Source organism: Cygnus olor, chromosome 1, assembly GCF_009769625.2.
Source record: "Cygnus olor isolate bCygOlo1 chromosome 1, bCygOlo1.pri.v2, whole genome shotgun sequence".
NCBI classification, from domain to species: domain Eukaryota; kingdom Metazoa; phylum Chordata; class Aves; order Anseriformes; family Anatidae; genus Cygnus; species Cygnus olor.
In genome coordinates this window covers 29,259,183-29,283,277 of record NC_049169.1, presented here as the reverse complement: position 1 = coordinate 29,283,277, position 24,095 = coordinate 29,259,183, and the positions used below count along the sequence as shown (strand labels likewise).

At 35.9% G+C, this 24,095-nt stretch overlaps 1 protein-coding gene across 5 annotated transcripts in view; it reads right to left on the bottom strand.

The window, feature by feature from the left end:
* The window catches only part of DOCK4 (dedicator of cytokinesis 4), a 249,294-nt gene that overhangs the window by 131,643 nt on the left and 93,556 nt on the right, over positions 1-24,095 (bottom strand). For all 5 annotated transcript variants that reach the window (XM_040550612.1, XM_040550631.1, XM_040550644.1 and 2 more), the window contains exons 6-8: positions 23,346-23,494; positions 18,840-18,924; positions 17,046-17,197 (exon numbers count right to left, since the gene is read on the bottom strand). In XM_040550612.1, the coding sequence (XP_040406546.1) occupies positions 17,046-17,197; positions 18,840-18,924; positions 23,346-23,494 (386 nt within the window). The remainder of the gene's footprint in view (positions 1-17,045; positions 17,198-18,839; positions 18,925-23,345; positions 23,495-24,095) is intronic.

Below are 24,095 nucleotides of genomic sequence, written 5' to 3'. Positions count from 1 at the left end.
GATCTTGGAGGTCTCTCCCAAACTTAATGATTCCATGATTCTATGATTCTACAAATGCTTAGACTTGTGAACATTTAAAAACATTTGTGCCATCCTCAGCTACACAGCTTTTTTTAATCAGACAGCAAAAAAGGCAGAACCTAAGAATAGTAGAGTTGAACTCAAATACCTCAAAGCACATGAAATGTATTTTCTCAGAAACACTCATGTTTTATGATACAGCCACTTTCTGCAGCTTACGTCTCCATGGAAACTTTAAAACTGAGTTTTAAAGAATGTTTACACGGATATATTTTTAAAGAGAAACAAATTGGTATTTTGCTGTTGATTTTAAAATGTTATTAAAATAATTCTGTCATTTCATTTACATTTAGTCCATTTGTGATAGCAGAAAATACAGTAAAAAAGTACAATGTTTGGCTTATAGATCTCACACAAAGATATTGCTCACTGAACAAGAATTATTATTTTTATTATCAACCAGTTAAAGTTTTAGGACCCATTATTTTGGGTACTATGCAAAACTGAATAAAAAGAAAAAAGACTCTGCTCCAACAGTAACAATAGAGCTTCTGTGCACTGAAACCTGCAGTGCATTTGTCGGCATCAATATAAATTAGGCCAATTCAAGGTGATTCTGAATTTCATCACCTTCAGTCTGTAAAACTATTTACAAGTAATGCCCATATATACATATTTCATTGCATTTTTTGCCTTAAAGAAACCACTAGAAATGTTAGTTAAAAGAAAAATACTATTCAATAAGAAACTACCTTGCTGTAGATAAGCTATCTTTACAGTTTACCTATGAACCTGTAATTCATAGGTATTCATCGTGCTGAATTTAACTGGCAGTGTTCTCTTTCTTTATTGAAACTTACATTCTGCAGAAATCAAAGGCACATTTTTTGAAAGCTTCCTACTCACTATCAGCTTGGATGTGAAATTTTCAAGCTCTGCTTATACTCACAGACCATGAGATTACGAGTTACAACACAATTAAAAGCCAAGGCCTTTTGTCATGCCACAAAGAAATGCACTGATTGCAACAGACATCTAATGGCTATGCAGATCTAATTTCCTCATTTGAATTTGAAATTTTCTTTGACTGAAGCACAGGACCTAGTGGCAATGAAAAAAGCAAACCGAAAACAAAAAATCCAAAGAAATCTTAATCCTTGTTTAGCGCTTCAATATGTTTCAAGCAAAAATGTAGCACCAGTTTCAGCTCAGATAAAAACAGTTATCTTTGAACATTACCAGGGAGCAAATGCAAGCAGTTAAGACTTGTAAGATTATGGGAACAGAATGACGTTCTGATAAAGTACAGAGAGCATTTATGTGTATAAACAATTCAAAGCGTTTCTGAAGAGAAAAACAGGTTAGAAAATGGTTGAGGAAAGTAAATAGCCTTCCTAAAACAAAATAAAGACTGAGAATTCCCAAGATCTGAAAGCTTGCCTTCAAACAGCAGCAAAAGCTCCAGAGGATGAAATCTAGGACTAGGATCTTATTTCACAGCAGCTTTCTTAGCAGTCAGTTCCACATACATACATACAGCAGACACACACAGCAGTATCCCAAAGCAGAAATACCTTTCCTTTGTATGAAGATGGTTTGATTTTAGTTTAAATTGCAATGCATTTTTTATGAGCACCAGTCTCACCACTTAAATATGCTGCACAGATTTAAACTCTGCTGTCTTCCCACTGAAAATAAGGAAATAACTAATGCTGGAGAGATTAATTTAAGAAGGTCAGCAAGGGATTTCTGTACTGTAACTTCTCGTGTATTAGTGAAGCAACAATGTGTTCCAAATCTGCAGGCTTAACACATGAATTTAAAAGAAACATAGCCACAAACTGTTCTATTTTCATAAGTGACCCCTATTTCCTTGGTATTAGCAGGAAAATGTTACCAGTCACATGTTAGCAGTCTAGACAGATTGCTTGTTCTATGATTTATAAACACACTATAAAAAAAAAAAAAAAAAAAAATCAGCCACATGGCATATTTGTGCACTAAAGCTGCATCATTCAATAGTCCCAGCTCTTAGCATAATAACTTCACTTTCCGACATCTTTGTAAGTGTTCTCTACCTAAATATGGGTTATAGTGATTTCTAAAGCAAATGATGAGAGATAATATGAGAATATTGCCACACACTTCACCAGCTCGGGTCTATCACATTCCAGATCGGCATTAGGGAATGTTCATTAAGAGCTTGAATCCAGGTAGACTGCGTTTAGACTCACTGACTTCATGAAACCACTATCAGACACAGAACATTACCCTTTTAGTGGTGAAATGCAGAGGAATGTGGGACAACATGTCATAAACTACTGAAATAAATAGATAAAAAAGCCTTAAAAGTATATTCTTAATCGCAGACTAACTGGACGGTACACGTGCCAACATGACTTCGCAGTACAAGCTGTTCCACAGTAAGTCAGCCACTGTAGTTTAACTCCATTGTGCACTTCTGCTAAAACCATAACCAAATTTCTGACTGTAAAATAAGCAGCAAAGGGGAAAAGGAAGAACGAGTACTATAAAAATAAGATTTCAGCCAATTTCAGATAAATATCGAAGTACCAACAAAAATAAATCAAACAAACCAATATTATGATGTTATATTGAAGCTCATCATCACATCTCCTAGATGTGCTGACAACATGTGGGAAGAAGAAAAAAAATGTTCGAATGCTAGGTTTATGCCGAGGAGCCAAATTTTCTGTAGAACTAGAGTTAATGAGGACGGCAGGAAAAAAGAAAGAAGAAAGGGGTTGTACTGGGTCTGGCTGGGACGTTAACTTTCCCTGCAGCAGCCCATGGGAGGGGAGACTGGTGGAAAAGAAAACCAGACATACATAGCTAAATCAAGCTGTTGCTCCCATCTTGTGTCTCTCTCTCCACTAACAGAAGACAGACTTGAGAAATTAGCTTTTGTGAACACACTCTATGTTATTTTAGATATTCACAACTGTACTTTAACTAAAAGGTGGTATGACACATTTCCTGAAAAGATTAAGTTGCACAGGAAAACAACAATTTCAAATTACTTTTGTGAGGTACCAGGAGCCAGAGGAAGATGATGTGGCAGAAAGCACACTGGAATTTCTCAGCAGGTGTTTACAACTATAGAAACAATGTACACCAGAAGCTGGAGCTCTCAGTAATTGTGAGCTTAGTCTGCTACACGGATAAACATTTTGCAGAACAGCATTATCAGTGCACAGACCTATAGATCCCTTAAGCTGAATTACGGTCTTGATCATTATCCTAGTAGCTGGCTGAAATAACAGCATGGATCCAAGCAGATTTGCAGTATCTTTCCCCTGAGATGGAAATTCAACTTGAAGAGAGCAGGAGAAGTGGCAAAGGTGAACGGAAGCAATGGCATGTAGGAGAATTCCCCTCCCTCCAGCAGCTCAAGTGCACCTGTGTATTCTTCTCCATTTGGGGATTTATAAATGGCAGGTCTGTATTTTTTTGTGCTGACTCTGACATGCTTTTTGTTAGTACCCAGCGCAACATGTTCTTGGTAAGATCATCTGCAAACCCACCAGAATACCCCTATTTTTCAGTATATCTCACCATTACGTAAACCTGTCACAAATACATAGCGGCTGGTGCACATACTCTTACTCTAAAACTTCACTCGTTTCTGAATGTAATCTATCATTTAAGCTCCAAATGGTAAAACACCAGCTATAGGAAAAGTCACCCTTTGCAGTGTTTTCGTCACAGCAATTAAGAAGAATTACTCCCTCTGTTGCTCTTCAATTTTTACCATAAAAACAGTAAGAGGGTTATTTGTTAATGCTCAAGGGAGACCTAATCCAGACCACAGGTTTGTCTTGTTCAGGTCGGTTTACCTGCTTTAAAGAATTGTGTGTCTATATAAGAACAGATCAAATCTCGGCATAAGCTAGCATCTTTACTCCAACCACAGCAAGCAGAAGATATTTGAAAAAGAATCTTTAAAACACAGATAGGTAGGTACAGTTGTTTTACTGAGAATGGGCTTTCATGAGAGGAACTGAGCTACGTGGTGAAACATAATTAGTTTCTAATAGACATCAACTGGGAATAATCCATCTGCACGTGTTGACTTGAGAGCATATAAAAATACAACAACAAAAAAAAACAGGCTATGTCTCCCCATAAAATACAAAACCATTAAAGAAAGGAACAAACAAACAAAAAACATTTCCAAAACATTTTGTTGTTAGATTATACTCGTGTCTGTCTTTGGCAGCTCATTCCTATCATATTCTACCTCATTTATTACCCACAAATGTAGTTATTTTGCTGGAAATTCCTTTGCAGTAGCTCCCTTACAACTGTTAAATAGGAAAGTCTGGACAGTCAGGCCAATGCGAATGGGCCTGCTGAAATGCCAGCTCCTCAAAAACCACTTGGAACTCTACCCTGAAGATGCTGTTCTCTTGCAGTTCGGGAACGGTCAGTATTAAAGAGAAATTTATCAAAACTCTTATTAAAAACAGCAAATTGCACAGTATCGCATAAAGTCAGATTAAAGGACTGAGCTATAAAAATAAGTATTATTAAAACATATAGAACCTCTTAAAGCCAGGACAAAACGTTTTGATCACCTGGCAATGAAGGGTGATACAGATCTGTAGAAAAGACTTTTTTTTTTTTTTACAGAAACTACCACAAGGCCAAAACATTTGAAGGATGCAGCTGTGCCAAACATTCCTTTCATACACATTCTGCCTGCAACATAAATCATATCTGCTTATGCTATTGCTGTTGACAAGTAAATAAAACTGGGCTACCAAAAATGACCTAATTGAGAAGGATAAATAAAATATATTTTTGCTATTGGTATCTGAGCACCACACACACATTCACAAGATGCTAATGTAAACTTATTTTGTATAAGAGACATTATTATGATTTTGAACTTAACTGCAATACCATCTGTAGGGAGTGGCCACCATAAATGGCAAAAATATCCAATCCTTTTATCTTCCTTCAAACATACTGTTAGAAGGAAAGAAGGACAAAAAAATATTAATTGGTACAAGGCAGAAACAGGTCAGATACATAGAAATCTTTGTAAGATATCCACCCACCAATTTTGAAATTTCTCATTGGTTACGGTATGTTCTGTCAAGTTTCTAAATACAGAATAGATTTTTTCAGATCAAAAGCAGACTCAGGAAAAAAAAAAAGAAAAAAAAAAAAGAAATCCTGCTCACACTGAGAGAACAAATTGCTTGAATGTGATACCTGACAGGTTCAAGTTCCAACGTATTTATTAGTGACTTTAAATGTCAGGTGAGTATGGTGCTTTTGGAGCTGTTTTGCTTTGTAAAACAAATGAAAATGTAGCTAGTGGAGCAAACTAACTGACTAGGGCAGCACTTCGGCATTCTTCGTTCTGATGTGGAGGAACCCCACAGCAGGGAGTTTAATTCAGTATTCTCAAACAACGCGTATTATTCACTCGAGGCACATCCTCTACATTTCCTGTCTGCAGTAATCCACCTGACAGCAACCAAGACACAACATCTTTGCTAATCTCTAGTCACCAGAGAGTCATCAGAGATCAGAAAAGAGTCTAGAAATTCTCTCCAGAATTTCTCCTTGTTCTAGGATCAAGTCGAGATGCTCTATGACTTCTACTACTTCACTGTGCTTGCCAAGAAAAGCCTGAATGTCCTGAATATATTCCTGCATATAGGAGTCTTTCACATGTTAAAACATAGTATTCTAAGGGGAAAAGGCAGAGAAGCCAATCACTTAATTACAGTTTATAAGGAGCACCTAGATTGTATAGTTTATTATATTGCACTGTACTAATCATACTTTCAATGTATATATATTTTTTCTTTAAAAAATCCTCTGTAAAGATACAACAAAGTCCAGTCTGAACTGTGCCTCTCTAATCAGAGTTCACTCCTTCCAGAAATTCTGTGCTACAAGAGGAGGCAACTTAGTCTGAGATACAGTTAAAACGTAACCTTAAACAACTTATAAAAACACACAATTTCTGTTCTTTTCCTTGAATATTGATTTTATAGATAACATTGGAAGTGAATACCTCTTTCTGTTAACAAATCCTCTGAATTTCCATGACATTCAGAAACACAGAACTTAAATATCAAACAATCAGATATGCAATGGAGCAGAAAATCTGAATTCCAACTAATGTGTTTGCATGTATGCACATATATAAAAACAAATGTGTGCATACTCTCTCTCCAGCTTTTGTATTAAAAATATAGATTGCACCATCTAAACTGCTTTCCATATCAGGTTTTAAAGTGTCCTCCTCACTATTCCCCCAATCCTCTCAGTAGTTACAAATAAGAAAATAAAGAGCTATGTTTGGAAAGAACCTGAAAAGAACAGTAGATGCACATATTATAAATGACAAAAAGTGTCCAAAATAACATTTCTAACATTTCATTATCATTTTTATGATGATAGTGTTATGAAAAGAACCAAAAAGAAGTTGAAATTCAGTAGTAGGTGGTTCTGAATCGGAACCTCTGTGAATATCACATAAAGGCAGCATAGATAGGCAGCTGGATCATTTGGTTCTTTATGAAAATATAGTTCTTTACACATTCCTCTCCACTTTCCACCTCTGCTAGATAATAACTGCTGTGCTACACCACTTCACCACTTGTCTTTCTTTGCCCTGAAGTTTCAAATGATTATGACTAATGAACTGCTCCCCATAACTATAGGTGACAAATTCTTCATAGCTAGATGGCTATCCATGCAGGATACTTCTGGACTCTTTTAATAACTTCCATAGCCTTGCACTGAGTACACACCCTACCATTTCACAAATCTGCTTTCCATCTCCTTTGTGGCTTAGTGTTCCACATTACCAAGAAGCAACAAGGAGCTGAGCTATTTGCATCTCCTGCATTTAGAGTGCTGATGCCTGGAGCACTGATCCTGAGTAAACTGGAGATTGAAACTCAGGTGTAACCTCATCGACTTACATGCTCAAAGTAATATTGACTCTCTGAGCTGTAGCTCAAGAGAGGTCACAGGACATCTTAGCTTGTAAAGAAGAAAGACACCATGGGTTCAAAACAGTGAGTCTGCTGGGTAAGGATGGGTATCATCAGCTAGATTCAAGACGTGTCCAAGCCCTTCCTTGCTGTTCTGACTTTTAACAATTAACACTAGCCAGTTCTGTAAGCTTCTAGCTACAGGGAGGTTAGAAGTTGGTTTCTTTCAGCTGCCATAGAACAGAGGAAATCTCATGTTTGGGGACTTGGAGGGAAGTTACAAAAATTGCCCTTAAACATTTTCTTTGTATACCAAAATACTTTAAGATTTCCCTTAATTAAAGGGGAGGAGAGCATTTGTTTCTTAAAAGGGGAAAAAATGACAACATGTTTTTTTTTAATGAAAAAAAATCAAAAGAATAAATTAGAACACAAATATTTTGAGTATCAAAATGTGGATTTCAGCTTTCCACTGAAAGTGAATTAGTGATTTAAGTGATTTAAAGTAATAACACGATTGAGAGGAGAAAGGCATAAAATGGTTAATGTGTATGAATGTCACTAAAGTTGCGGTTGAAAGTACAACAAATGAAGGGTAATCTGCTTATTCTTTGATATGGTATAGAGCCTACACAGTCCTTAAGCGTATAGAAACTGCACTTTGCCTTTATGGGCCTTGGATAAACAGCCTGTTCCTCTTTGTGCTGCCGAAGAATCTGCGCTTTTGAGGGCAATATGATAGTTACAAACAAGGTTGTTCAAGGTGATGGGAAAAGGAGGATTAGCATGCCAACTTATCTCTGCTTCTCACACAGATGGGGCCAGAGGCATCAATCATTTGTGATAAGACATTCCTATCATATTGACACAGACACAAAGCGTACATCAGTGAAAGAAATTCTTAACACACCCCATCTTTCTGAAGAGCTGCCTTAAATTGTTCTATTAATAGCACTGCTATTTGGAGAAAATGATAACATTAAGAAAATGGCTTAGCGAAGACACTGCTACACAAGAAGCATGTGCTCTACTGCAGATTTAAGAAAAAAAAAGTGTTCTACTGCAGCATGTTGTCACAACACAGAAGCACAAACACTACGTAAATGTAAAGGTCAGCTAAGCAGCTGGGACTTTGGGCAGAAGATGGTGCAGCATCCTCATGCATACTCATCAGTAACAAGAACAGCGACCACTGTGTTAACTGGACAAATGCAGGTAGCCAGCTTAATACCCTCCATTCTCTTTCTCATAGTGCACCCCCAAGATGACAGTTGCCTGTGCTTTTAACTTTCTTTATAGAAATAAACAGGATCTCCAGATAGCAATGTACTACAAATACAAATATGGTCTTACAGTAGCTATAGAGAAAAGGAGGCATCTCAAAGGACATTGTGATATTTGAGTTTGGAAAGTAGTCATCTGGTAAACTTTTTTTTTTTTTTTTTTTTTTTTTTGGTAACAGCAGAATATTATTGTGGTAAGAAATAAAGTTAGACTCTCGGTGAACAATGAGCATTGTCTGGAAAACAGCTAAGTTGTTATGTTGTCCCTTGCAACTTGTTAAAACAATTCTATTAAAAGCTGGCAAGTGAGATCTTTCCAGGATCTGATTTAAAAAAAAAAAATCAATATATTTTTGATTAAAGGAATGGTGGTAGAGCTCCAGCACAAATGGGCTTTCTGGCTCCACTAAGGTCATCACTGCTGCAACAAACGGCGGTACTTGTTAAACGATATAAGCACTTAAGGGTGAAAAGAACATACCATCATCAAATGTCCTTTATGTCTCAAAAAAACTAACATTGTAAACTGGGATCTGTGTAATCAGTTAAAATACATACTACAGACTTTGTACATGTGATCCAACTGCTGGAAAAGGGTTCATTTAGTTAACTTTTACGCTGGCAAGTGAATAAGACACCCCAAAGCACACAATCATTGTCACATTCTTTGGTACTCTCAATGTTGGGAATCTAAGCGTCTTCATACTCCAACTTTACAGAAGAGAAGCTACTGATAATTTCTTAGGAATAGAAAAATCTCAAAAACTTCACAAATCTTATAATTAATCACAACTTACAATATATTTATAAAACAGCTAATGAAGAACACAAGATTGTTTCATTCTTCTGAAATGTTGACAACACACGTTTCCAGTCTTCCTTTGGAGATATCTTATCTTTTGCCATTAGTTTAAAATCAGTTATTTTCCTATAAGTGCATCTCATTGTAAAATCAGCTGAAATCAATCTATAATCCCATTTAAATCTGAAAATGTTTTGGCAACGTAATTGCAATGTCTAACACCCAAAGTAAAAACTGATAGAATTAGAGCTGAGCTGCTCCATGTTTTACAGGAATTTTCCCCAATCAAACTATAATCCTGTAATATTCATCTCATATACACTATTTTATACATATACTATTTTATGATCTACATGATCAGCTTAGTTTGTATCAGGTGTTTGCTTTTGAAGAAAATCTCCCGATTGCCTTCACAAGTCATATTTTATTCACAATACAAAACAGTCTAAATTATTGAACTGGATTTCTCCTGGATTAAACTGGCAGATATGCTTTTGCCATTCCTGAGCAATCAGTCCACACAACCACATCAGTTTGTCCTTAGTAAAAGCCTCCAAACATTCACACGTTAACACTGAGCTCTTAGCATCAACTAATGCTCTACAACTCTACTCCCACTGGCTAGCACTGCTTGTACATAGCAGTCTTATAAGAAAATTAGACAATATTAAAACAAACCATTAAAGCTTGGTACTAAATTGATAAGCCCTTTGGATTTTGCTTTTCTCAAACATTTGTTGAGCATGCCAGATTCAAGGAACAGATTTTATAAAAGCATTTCTGAACAACACTAATTAACCACCGTCTGGACTCTCAATAGATCTAGACAGAGTATGTTTGAGACAACGTACTTTAGAAACAGACTAAGATGCTGTACAACTCTGAGTACCCAGTAAAAGTTCAGCAGTGGCCAAGCCCACAGGACTGAACTGAAAAACAAAAAAGCCTTGAGAGAAAAACTGAAGTTATGATCATGGACTTCTTACAATACAAAGCCAATACTACTCTACAACTATGTACATGCAAAATTTTACTTGTCTATTACAATTCTTACAATGTAATTAGTGCTACAAAGTAAAGCTTTATCAAGGCAAATTTTTACTTAAAAAAAAATTGAAAAATTCACAAACAGGTTTGTGACCTGGACAGAAATAAAAGGGGAAGAAGAATGTAAGGTTAGTAGAAGACACAACCAAAGAATTTTACTGGGACAAGTCATATGGCTGTACCATGTTAAAGTAGAGCCATTCACAAATTTGCCACGTACCATGCAGGGACTGTTACTATCCTAGGAAAGAAAACTGCAAAGCAGAAAGCAGGAGGCAAATGGAACAATATAAATGAACACAACAGTGAAAACTATGGGACTCATCAGGGGCTGTTTATTATTAATGTAAAGGCAAAAAAATAATTCCTAGTAGTTAGTCTAGCTGAAAAGTATGTATAAATACGTATGCATACACACAGAGTCAAGAGAAACTAGTACATACCAATTAGGCAGAAAATTATTTGCAACTCCAGTCTTAATGCATCAAGTACCTAAGTACATCATTGCTCATATTAAAATACTTGACTATAAAGAGCAAACTTCTGCAGTTTTCCTGCTTCAAAAAGAAGTAGATGTTCATGTCCAAACAGCTTTTTAAAGCCTGAAGGCACACATTAAAATTAGTAAAATTATATCAATATAGAAATACTCTGCAAAGTAATTAATCATAACTGTTTATTAACAATAATAAAGTCATAAATAAGCCTGTATTTTACTATTACATAATTAATACTCAACAGAATTGATGCTTCTGCAGACACCAACGTAATTAAAAAATTAATTTTTAATAGCAATTTCCAGCAACAAAATAAATGGAGAAAAGTACAGTCCCCAACAAAAGCTAAGATTCCTATCAAGAGCAAGACAGTGATCACAAAAGAACATTTATCTCTATCTTACGAAATTTGACAGAAAAAAATTCTGTTGCCTAAAGTGTGTGTAAGCTGGGTGCAAGTGATACATCACAGCTGCTCCCAATCTAGAGAAGTCTTTAGACAGGAAGTCTGAAGGTCAGACACTGCCTTCCCTCCCCCAGCATCACGCTGAATCTCTGTCACTATCTGATTTCTTCTCTGGGCAAGTCACTAATTCATTCCTACATCACAATTTCTCACATCTCACCTGAAAAGCTATTACTATCTAATTCTTCTACATGTTGGGAAGATTGTGAGCATTTATCCATGCTGTTAAAATAAAAAATTACTTAAAATAATGTAGTTATAATTTTAATTAATTTTCTTTTCCTTAATTTTCCTTTCATTTGATGCACTAAAAATACTAAGATACATTATCAAAGCCAGAGTAATGATATTATGGTTTAAATCTTTTACTTAACAGGTGCTAGCTTAGAAATGCACTTGTAGGTCACACGCAACCAGAAGACCAATTTCTCTGTTACATTGGAACTGCCTACCACAAGCGCCTACACTGCCTACCGCAACATAACAGATGAGCCACACAGACAATGCTTTCTTTATTAACAAAAGAATTTCAATATATACCTAAGCAACAGTTATAAATTTGTGCATACATTCATGACGTGGCTTTGATCTCCCTACTCTTTGCAAATTCTTTGCAAATATTTTAAGAGCATATTCAGGGTACTTTTCTTTACGGGTTCCACTCTGAGAGGCTAATCTCAAGCAGTCAGATAATTGAGTATCTATATCCTTTATGATTTCAACAACAACTCTTTCTGAAACTTTATTGAGATCTGAAGTAGTTGCATAGAAAACAAAAAAGAAATTGGATGGATTCAAGTCAAAATTACTTCAGGGTATACAGGGCAGCTCTAATAAATACAGCTGATGGATTCTAAAGAGCTATTCAGAATGCCCTAAAGTAGACATAGACATATCATCAGCTGACTCATTTTCTCATTTTCACCGATTAAAACTCAACTAAAACAGTCTGTATGCTTAGCAGAAGCCTAGATATGTGATTCACACAAAGACTTCAAGTTTAGGGTTGGAATACAGCTCCAAAGATATCTAAAGTCCATTTACTCACCATTAAACCTTCTAAAACTAAACAAAAAAGAAATGCTAAGCATTGGCATAAGTCTTAATCTTGGTATTTCACTCATGACTACAGAAAGATACCTCCACTGATGCAGATTCCAGAGTGTAAATGCATCCCTCCCTCTTCTTTCCTAATGAACCACCGGCAATTGGAGAAAGAAAAAGTGATGAAGAAGCATATAGTAAATTTAAGGATAAAGTGTGCTGTGACCACTTTGGGCTTTTTTGCCTTTTTGTTTTTTCTTACGAGAAACAAGGTTGTGGTATAGCTGAAGAACGGAATTATATTAACAGGGTGGATTTTCTTTAAGAAGACAAAGACCCATGCTCAGTTTCTTGCTCTGTCTTCAAATATTCAGCCTTACATTTCCTATCTCCCAGGGAGTCTCAACTCTTTCTTATGCTAGAGCAACCATCCTTAAAATATTGTGTAAAGGGAATTACAATCATTAGTATTCTCCTTTTCCTCCTCTGGTTGTCTTTACAAAGACAAACAGTGTCTAACACTGAAGTGTTAGAATCCAGCCCTGCCAAGAACACACGTACAACTTAGCTCCTATGCAAAACATAAGGGTCATGAGAACTAGATAAAAGTTGTGTGCGGATATTGAAGATCATAGTTTTCAATATAATATCTAAACTTCATTCTACTTTATACACCTATATTCTTTCAATCTGGCCTTTTCATGTCATTATGCTGTATTCTCTTATTAGGAATAATTCTCGCCCCACTAAATCAAATGCAAGATCTGTTAACACATTTTGCTTGCTGATTGTAACTTGGTTTAACACAGTTGCTATGGCGTGCCTTTTCCAGAAAGAACCTATAACTATAGCAACAACAACAACAAAAAATGTTTCATTACCTTTCATTGTTCAATGACAATATAAGTCTGGGCAGTTCTTAATATTGCCTGAGAATACTACAACTTTACAATGGCCTAAGGGCAACTTTATTCTTGCACTTTAATATAAGGTTCAGCTATTAAACCATACCTTCCGTATGTTATCAAGTACATTCCTTTTTCTTTTGGTTTTCACATGGTAACATGTTATCCACATTATTAATAAATTCAGATATTTTTAAATTAAAGGAAGAGGAAAATGAAACCCTTTCAAAGCATACTGCACTACAGTTGATCAAAAAAATCAATAGCTGCAAACACTGAAAAGTGACTATCACAAGATCAGACTGTTTTATCCATGTAAGAAAATGACATCCTCTTATCAGTAATGTTTAAACACTCAAAATATAATGAAAATATTCTGTATAAATTCTCCAGTGATATCCAGACAGATTTATAATAATACATTATAAAATAATCTATATCACAATAAAATATCTTTATATGCTTTGGTTCCCTGCAGGCCAATAACATGAAGAAGCCAGGTGATCTGTGAGATGAAACATGATATACTCCTTTTTTAATGTAGTTACCTGCATTAGATTAGAGCATCCTACTCACAGTCTTTTTCTTGCACGAGTCTGGAGCTGGACTAGGAAAAGTGCTGCTACTCAAGCTTCCTAAAGCCTTACTATTCCCTTTTGTATATACTTGCTCCGCCTCAGTATCTACAATTGCATTTTTATTTTAACCATGATGCTTGAACAAACATTTCTGCTCAAACAGCTTCATAGAATGTATGAAACTGAGAATAAAAAATATTATATTTTCCACAGCCTCAAAAAAGTTGCACAATCTATTAAAAAAAAAAAACACCACAAACAGATAATATTGTTTCTATTACCCCAACAGTCTTTTAGAGCTGTTATTTCAACTGTATAAACCTGAGGTTATAAATAATGAAACAAGTATATAGAGATCTTATGTTTGCAGGTTGATCTGATAAGAATATGAGTTAGTCTTAACAACAAAATATATCAGAACAGAAATTCTATCATTAAATCTGAATTCTGCTCTTTTTACTCTCTCCAAATGAACTCTTTCTCTAAGAGGCAACAAAGATCACCTGTTTTATGTCAATTTACATCAGGCGGACAATGAAAACCAGATCAGAATCTATAAGCAGTCACATTTTTGGAGCAATTGTACCTCTAAGCTTGTACTTAACATTATGCATTCCAACTGCCTCATTAAAACAAGCAGGATTACCCACCTAAGGAAAGCTTGGTATACATATAGTGCTTGCAAAACTGAATTCTGAGGTAATAAGCAAAAAAGCCTGAAGAAACAAACCCCCAATATTCTAATACCATAACCAACAAATTGAAGAAATACATAATAAGTTACATATATTCATATATTTCTATTTTTAATCAAGTATCTTTCTATTTCAGAACATAAATTACCATGTATTGTTCCTTAAGCTTATAGGTGCTATTAGCAAGAGTTTCATCTAGTATTTTCATTGCATTTTTCTAGTGGACTGTAAAGCAATGACCTAGGAAATAACAGGCAAATCACCCAGCAAGGTTGTGACAAACAGTGAGGTGTTGCTAAACACACCTTTTTGACCTGCTAATTTCTTCCAGAATTAGCAGAAGAGCATGTACATCCAGGCTGCACACTTTGCAGCTCACGACTCTGTTGTTGCCAGTAGACTTCGGCTTCATGGCAGGGTGTGAGCCGCAGTAGCTGAGGAGTGCGCACACAGTCTCTTCTTACACATGGTCTCCTCCTGAGGGAGGCTGCTTATTGCATGCATGTATCAGCTGTAGCCAGGGCATAAATACCTCTGAAATATCCTGCCAATTTGTACTGAATGAAAAATGTATCTCATACTGTATTGCTGTGTACGCAATACATACGCAAGACTTCAGACTTATTTATGTGCTCTACAAATAGCCAACTGCCTGAAATACAGAGTAGGGCTGGAAACTGTGGCCATGCGTGTATTGAGCATGAGCACAAAAGCCTTTTAAGTCTGTGACAACATGGTAATGTCGTTTGCAGATCCAGTCCACAAAGATCACCTGTCTCCAGCTTGGACACATCTGCATTCCAGATCGCTCTACGATACAGATATACCTTATATTTTAATTTGTTCTTGTGAAAACCCTCTCAGGTTCATCTTTTTTCAATGCGTTGAGGGGATTCTTGTTTCCTGGCAGGGATTTTTGTTGATTTTCTTTTGTGGTAGAGGGGTGTGTGCGCGAGTTTGTTTTACAGGTGGTAGCAAACTACCTTCACAAATATCACCTTGTCATTCCTCCCATGCTCTAGAAGGCAGTTTGGATTCATGACAACACGTTTCTTCAAGGTTTGTCAGTAATGGGATGAGGAAGTTCACACATAACAAAGCAGCTGCAAACAGACACTGGAGTCAGAAATCAATAACGAAAGGTCAGATCACAGCAAGCATGTGACAAACAGCTCGAGAATTTGTGCTTTCATGTGAACGTGAAATCCAATCCATTTGCTTTCATACAACCACTACTGCCATAACCTTGTTTTCAGCAATCCATAACTCCCAAATTGTTTCTGTCAAGGTCTGAAGCTCTCTCCTAAATCCATCACCTGCTATGCCATTCACTGGAATGGACACAAAAGATGAGCCCTGATGCACAATTAATTCTCAGAAATGACAGTAAACTGTCTTTCAGTGACTAATGTCCAACGTGCAGGCCAGAATGAAGTGTCAGTACTTAGCAGCTAATATCCCAACAATAGTTACACTATTTCATTAACAATAAAAATCAATTTACTCAGTATTGTCTTCCTTCAAAGTAGGTAGCTATCTTGCACAACTGCAAAGCAAATATCATTTTGTCAAATTCAGCCCAATTTCCACATGCACCCCAACCAAATTCGTATTGCCGTATATACAAAAAGACAAGTAGTACACAGTCATGACTTTGTACACGTTTAGAATAACACTTTTTACCCTATTAACAGGCTTTTCTTTCTGTTGGTGTATTTGCGTGCTGTCTTATCTTAACTATACTTTGTTTTGAATTCTAGTCTTTCATTTCTTCAGTGGCCAGCCTTAAAGCAGATGTTTGCTGCCTCCAGTACACGTTCTTACTACAGGTAGGAGAACAGAGAAGAATACACTAACAACCAGCAGCAAGTTAGGAGTCGGAGCCTTCTGACCAGTCTCGCATCACCACAACACAAGCATTTGGTGTGGCATTGCTTATTCAGTCTTCCTGCAATATTCCAGAAGGTTCTTCATACAAAAGGTTCTTCCACTAACTCTGCTCTCCCCCTGTACTCGTATTTACAAACTGCATCATGGTTCTGCTCCTGTCCTCTCTCTTGGCCAGAAACATGCTGGGAATAGAAATAACTACTGATCATTTTAAAATTAAAGTGTTGTCAGGGCTTGCACAGAATTTCAGCTCTAGGACAAACAGAAGATGAATGGTTCCAGGATCAGCTCCCAGATGAAAAAAACAGAAGCCAAACAAACTCTAAATAGATGTGAGACCAGTTTTGACTGCTTCATTTAAGAGCATGCACCTCAGGCTCCTATTATAAAGAGATTTATAATTCACTAAGCTCTCCAGTCCAAAGTATCTAGGAGAATTCATTTTATAAATATTACAGAGCAAGCAACAGTTCTAAGTTCTGAATGTGCGCTGATTAGGAGGAAGAAAAATAGAGATACTTAAAAAAGACCTTTGGGTCACAGAATTAATATTCACTCTGTACGCATCTATGTTCCCACTCAAGCAAAACAAACTGGAAACGGAAATAAGTAAACAACATGGAGAAAAATAAATTATTTACATCTAGAATGATACTGCCAAATATTAACTATAGGAACTAAATTACAAAAGGAAGTAAAAAAAAAAAAAATCCTGAATCAAGACTAGTTTTTGCTTGTTTCTAAATGTGAAATTTGTCACCAGGATTGAAAGAGACAGTACACATTGACAACATTTATGTAAAATCAGTATTCCAGCGAAAAATCATGTGCTACCTGATGGGCCGATTTTCTTTACTGTCAAAGAGTGAGAAGATTACTTCCAGTTCCTCTCCCAGGTTGGAGCACATCAGACTCTTCATCTGAACAAAAAGGTGGTGGCTGCTAGCCGGTACTGGTGTGTCTTTTTTTCGATGACGATGCTCCATCTAAAAATAGCACAAAAAACACAGTAGTCAGTTTGAATTAATTGTAAAAATATCAAAATAAAAAGAGGTAGAAAACACAATACTGGACTATTTTCTTATTCCCAATATTTAAACTTTTAATTCAGTATTAGTTTGCAATAGGGTTTTGTTCTTTTCTTTTTTTTTTTTTTCCTTGTCTGAGGAGAAAGGCAAGAGATTTTCCACTGTTACACTGCATCATAATTATCACTGGGATACAACAGTAAACTCTACAAGATTACCTTTTTTGTGCTCTGAGAATTTCAAGCCATTTTAAACCTCTGTTGTAAACCTACTGGGTTGTATTTCATAGCTAGCTTAAATAGTTAAAAATCTGATATTCTAGCATTCAAATACACAAAAAATGCTTTTGCAAAAGACTTAGAAGTATTTTGAAATGGAAAAAATCACTCCATTATTTTCTAATCTTTGACAGACTTGCGTAGAGGCTACTAAGCTCTCTTGATTTGACATTCCAGTTTATACCTTCACCATTTTAACCATCTATTAAGGTTATACTATTTCTCTCTTACGCTGTACCAAAACCAATTTTAAAACAGCAATCTTTCTAAGTTACTTAGCCTTCAAACTGAGGTTATCCCGGGCCTTTTTCTTTCTCTTTATTTTTGAAAGTGCACTCCATGAGTTTCATCATTAATTTTCTGCGTTATTCTTCCTCTGTATGTTTTTTCTTATGTTTAATGGTTTCTCACTGTATTTCATCTAGTGCTTCAACAAGATTCCGTAAGATTACATATGACTGAACCTGCCCAAAGGTATACTGAATCTAGTGTGAATACATTACTATTAGACTTGACAGTACAAGTCATCAAAATAAGTCATTAAAAATATTAAACATATAATTTCAGCTCCACAGCAAATTTACACAATTAATTTTCTTCTTTATTCCATATTCTATATTAAATACATGGGTTACCGTAAATAAAATTTAGTTTAAATAAATGGTTAGTCGTAAGCAAATAGGGCTCAGGATTCTATTACTGTAACAGCTGTAGCACTATAAGCCAAAGCCCACAGAAATGAATTGGCATGTTTTCTTACACCTCACTGGAGATTAAATCAGAGTAAGAAATATCAGTACAATTACAGTAAGCCAAGATGGGCTTTCATGCCCAAAGGAGAGCTTTTCTACGCAGTTCAACTGCTATTCACATTAGTATATTAGAAGAGATCAACAGGCCAGTAAGATTACTCATGACAATACTTGTACCACAGGTATGTTGTTATATTTCCACTAATCGTATCTAATGTGAGTCATGGGCCTGTTAAAGAGTCTCATAAGCTTTTATCAATGATTAAATTCATGTAAGAACCCATAATTTTAATGTTATATTAGAATACAAAACCTTCAACAAATAATATGTAGTATGTAGATGTGTGCACGCAAACTTGATATCAAATCAAAGCATCTCATACAGAGGTACAGATTACTATTAAACAGATAACTATTAAAAAGAAATCTTCTTTCCTCACAGCAAACCCCATTGCATTATAAAATTCCAGTGTATTTGAGCAAAAAAGTACTTTTGATTAAATAGAAGAAAGTTGCCATGAAAACCTCAGCATGTAATTTGAAAGCTCAAGGACTGCTATGTTCACGTACCAGCCTGTAGAGCTCTGTAATGCTGATCTCTTCAGGATCCACCATAGCATATTCTTTTCTTGGAACTAAGTCAAGTCCCAGTTGTCTGTATGAGGAAAAGAGAAACAATGAGATACTATACGGCCTACATACGAAGAGAAAATAAATCAATAAATTTAACTCTTTTCTTCTATTTAACATAAAGATTCCATCCAGCAAAGCAGATGTTAATTGGTACTCTACAGTCATTAGTTGTTGAGGGGTTGTTGTTTTTTGTTTGTTTGTTTTTAAGTATTTCAGCTGTATCCACTGTTCATGAACGATTCCTCCCTTTTCTTCACTTTTTTTTTTTTACATTAGCAGAATATGTTTTTCCACAATTTTAAACTCATTTTCACATCATGAACAATATACAATGGACGCTGTCTTTTGTACTACTGTGGGCAGCATACAATGTTAATTGCACTATATTGTCATATTGAATGACAACAGTAGAAAAGAATATAAAAAGAAAACCCATAAACGTCAAAATATCAGTTTATTTTTAATTTGGACTGGAAGGCATCAAAGCTGCTTGGCAGCATACCCTGAATGAAATAATGAAATACACTTCAGTCAACAGGAATAAAACTTATTTTCAGCACAGCAGCAATCAATAAGGATTAAGAACACATATGTGGGAGTAGGTAGTCATGATGAATTTAGAAAAACTTGAAAGATTAGAAAGTTGAAAAAAATTATGTTTTTAAAGAGTGGGAACTGATGACTTCAGTATTCATCATAATTCTGAGCAGACAGTTCTTCCACTGTGTTAGGTGTTTAGGTTTTCAGATAGCAGTACTTTCAGGACCCCCTGAAATTCCATTAATTCTACTACTGAATATTTCTGCATCTAGTCAGAGTTTCACTGAAAAAAATACAAGCTAAAGAAAAGATTTTGGAAACAGCACTCAAATGCCAAAATGTATTCTAACCTTATCAAATAGGTTACTAGTCATTATCTACTTGAAAGATTGTGATATTCAGGAGTTGATGCAAAAATTGTAAGAGAATGAATTTATGGTGCTGGTCTCATAAAAATGGAATAGTACAGAATGCAAACAGGGATAGATCTAACGCGATCTATCTTGTCTCCTTTGGGCTGAAAAGCTGCAAAGAAATTAGACTGAAATTAACACCTTTTAGAAAGAAGTATGGCAGGAGAACCATACTCGTCTATGTAAAATAAGCTCTAATATAGTATATATATATATATATATATATATATATAGTATATATAGTATACAGTGGCTGCACTCAGATATTTTTTTTCTGTTTTTAAGACCTGTACTTCAGATGTTAAATACTTTATCACAGTGTAGAAAGCTTTCAATAAGCACATATAAATTGTATCACTTTCACTCATGCTGACTGCAAGTAAACACGACATCATTAGGCAAAACTATATACTTAGAACTCATTAAATTATTTATTTTTTTTTTTTTTAAGATTTACACAAGCCAAAATTGTATTTTGGACAGTCTTTTGTGGCACTCCTGCTGTGCGTTTAATAGTTTCTCTCAAGGGTTTTGAATAACAACTTTATCAGGTATTTAGAAGAAAACAATGAAGTCCTACTTAAATGCTGTGGAAATTGAATTCTTAAGTAAAGAAGATAAAAAACGTATTAAAAACTCAGAATATCCTTTATTTTATAAAGAATATCTTAAGACTGAAATAACTATAAGGGTGTTTCATGAATAGTTAAGGAAAAAAATTGCTACATTAGGAAGCTAAAACACATCAAAAATGACTTAGGAGATGACCAATAAAAGGTGATGTGCAGTAAAACCAGCTGTAGCATTCTTTCTGCTGTTTACTACAATAAATACAAAGAACACGCTTGATTAAAAGAAAACAACATAATAAGAACTATCCATGGTATCTTGTATAATGGATAACACTCTGACACCAACACAAACGTGCAAAGAGTTTGCATTACCAATACACAAAATTATGAGCTCAAACACATTTGATAGGCAACACATCTGAATTCAGAGAACTTGTTCAGCAAGTATTGCACTAGTCTTCCCACTTGCAAACTTAGAAAGCTGAGCAAAGACCAAGTCTCACTATCTTGTCCCATCTGAAGTAGAGATTTTTGAAAGCAATTACAGCCATTTATGGTTTTGCCTCAAATTTGCATCTGCTTTTAACTTTCAAGCGTGTTTTGAGTCTCCAACATTACAATGAATTCCTCTGCTGGAAGAAGCTTAATTTTGCTCTAAGTGGTCCCCCAAAACAATCTCGTCACTTTCAGAACAGAATAATGGTTGGTGATGACACTTTTTCCCTAAAGAGACTGAGGAGGGAAAAGAAAGCAAACAGGGATCCTTTTAAAACTCAGAGGTCCTGGCTGAGTCCACATCACTGGTTCAGATCCAGCCCAGGTTTCATAGCTGGGTTAAGGTTTCAGAGGACAGATGCTCACATCATAAAATCCACCTCTGCAACCCCTTCTGTAGCCACTGCAGTAAACACTTGCAAAAATCAGAATTAAAGGTACTGGACAGACCAGAGCAAATAAATTGAAGTCTAAAGCTGTGCCAATTAGCAGTTTATGATGTTTGTTGTAGCATAATTTGGAGAATGTTGTTCGGTACAAATAATGAGGAAAGGGAAAGATCAGCATTCTGGCCAAAAAAAAAAAAAAAAAAAGCCTCGTTGGTAAGTTAATGGCTCCATACCCGTACAGCAGTGGGGGAGGAAAATATTACGGATGAGATCTAAATCATAGCCATTCCTACTGAGAGCATTTATTTCTACTCTGAAAGTTAGAGTGACTGAAGTGTATTCCAGTCACAAGCTTCAAAGAATATGCTTATTTTTTCAAAGGCTGATTTGGACTTCCCATATTCTGTATTATTGTATGTATAGTCAGACAGTTTGCAAAAAAAGTTTCCTAAAGAACAAAGTAGAGAGAGGACTGGTCTAAGAAGAGTATCAGCCTGTGTCACGTTATCAGCCTGTTCTGGTACAATAGCTACTATTTCAATAGCACAGGATTTTAATCTATGAGATTAGTTTACTTGTATGTTTTAGTTTAACTAGTTTTCCGAAGTCAAATTTATTTTCTTAGAAGATGATCAAAGAAATCAAATGTTTTTTTTATTTTCATGGACACACAGAATGCCATTCTTACTGATGTTACTGCCTCGGTATAGTGCAGTGTGAGGGAAAAGGGAGGCTCCTATGGCTCGTGGCCTAAGCACTGATCTTACGCTTGCCCTTCCTTTCACAGAGACCTAGAAAAGTAAGTACAAATGCCTCAGAGAGGAAACAGTTGAAGTACATGTAAGCAACAGGCCTTATGGACTTCCAAAAATTCAAGCTGCACACTGTTACTAGACAGGAGGCACTACAAAACAAGTTTTATATAACAGAACAAAAATTCACTTTCTCTGTAGTCTCATCTGGTCTCAGATTTTCAAGCTCAAAGCAAAATCAGTAGCAAAAGCAAGGCACGCATGCCAATGTCACCAATATAAGCACATTTCATCTTTGCATTTTCCATACTACTCAGCTGCTAAACGGCGCCCAAGCCAGCCTAAGCTGTCACTTCTTTAAGAAAGAATCACAAGAGCCTGGTGCCTCTCTGCTGCAAGAGCAGAGGCTCAAGCTAGTTTTGACTCTCATTGCAAATGCCAATGCAGTGTTAATCTGTGCCACTGTTTTCACCAGTAATACCGGATTCAAGAGTAGCCTGTTGTGCTTATTTTCCCCATGGGTGATGTACCAGGAATAGAGATGAGCTTATTGGCCTTTCAAACTACACCAGGTAGTAGTAAGATTGGTGAAAGCTATACTCAGAAAATGATTTAGAAATCACTTTCAACATCACACATTATGATAGCAATTCTCTATCCCTAGAACACTTTTTGCTGTTAGGCATTTAGTAATACTGAAGAGACATTATTTGAAGTAGCAGGGGGTTTAAGACAAAAACATGAAAATTTCTTGCTTTGAAAAAGAAGAAAGAAAATATGACTTGAGTTAGCTCTTTTTATTAGTTATTCAGATAAAAGAAAGAAGCACAGCATAGTATCAAGAAGAATGTTAGGGATGCTTAAGTAGAAACTGAATCATATGACACAAATCAAATCAAAAAGAACGCAGCATCAACCAATATAATTTCAGTTAACATAGCAGAGCTATGCTAAACTGTGCCGCATGAGAATCTGGTCAGGTGTGTTTTTAAAAGACTTAAAGGGAAGCTGCAGACATTTCAGTGCAATTTTCTTGCAGACAGTACCACTGCTACATAAAATAAACTGAAGCAAGTATATTCCTTTAGTGAAAGGAAAAAAGTAAAGGTGTAAGTCATTTTTCACTGTTAAAACACAGCGGACAGTAAAACAATAGAGAAAATCCGTAAAAAAAGGTGACGTTTGTCAGAAATTTGTTCCTTATTTCAACATCCTATAATGAGCCTAAAACTGGTATTAGAATTAGATTACACCATTTTCTGCTGTTACTGTATTTACTCACTCATTGCCCCAGTCCAGCCGAGCAGTGATGTGTCGCTTCACATCCTTCATTCGATCATGGGTGAGATGGCCAACAAGGACCTGCCTTCGGAGGTCCAGGATTTCATTCATTATATGCCACAGTCGGTGAAAGAGATCCCCCTCATTTCTCTGTGAGATAAATAAAGAATTGCATCTACATCACATGCATAAACTTACAATCCTAACGAATCCAGTTGTGGTATGGAACTCAAAGAAACTCCTTCCTTATTTACCTAGCTAGTCATGATCCTTCATCTCCCCATTATAGTGTGACCTCTTTACCTGCATGTATGTGTACATATGTGCATAAAACCATCTCAGAGCTTACCACAGACTATATCTTTGCCCCAAACTCACTCCAAAATTTCACTCCAACTTCTCATGCCTAATATGTTACACAGCCTAATTTATGTGATAGTTTTTACAAAGATTCAACAAAAAATTGCTGCATGTTACAGCACTGTTTTATTCCAAGAGCACGTTCATTGTGTTGTTGTCTCATCAAAACTGAACACGTAATCTGTGACTATTTGAACTCACACACATATGGGGATCAAAGCTCCTAGCATTCAAACTCTGAACTACACAGCATTAATGTTCTTTTAACTTTTTCTTGCAGGGACATACAGGCACATGCCATGGTCTTTATGTAAATAAACAGTATCCTGTAGACAGAAATCTCTTCCAGACAGTTCTGCTTCGTCTAACTGTGAAATGGAGAAAATTATGT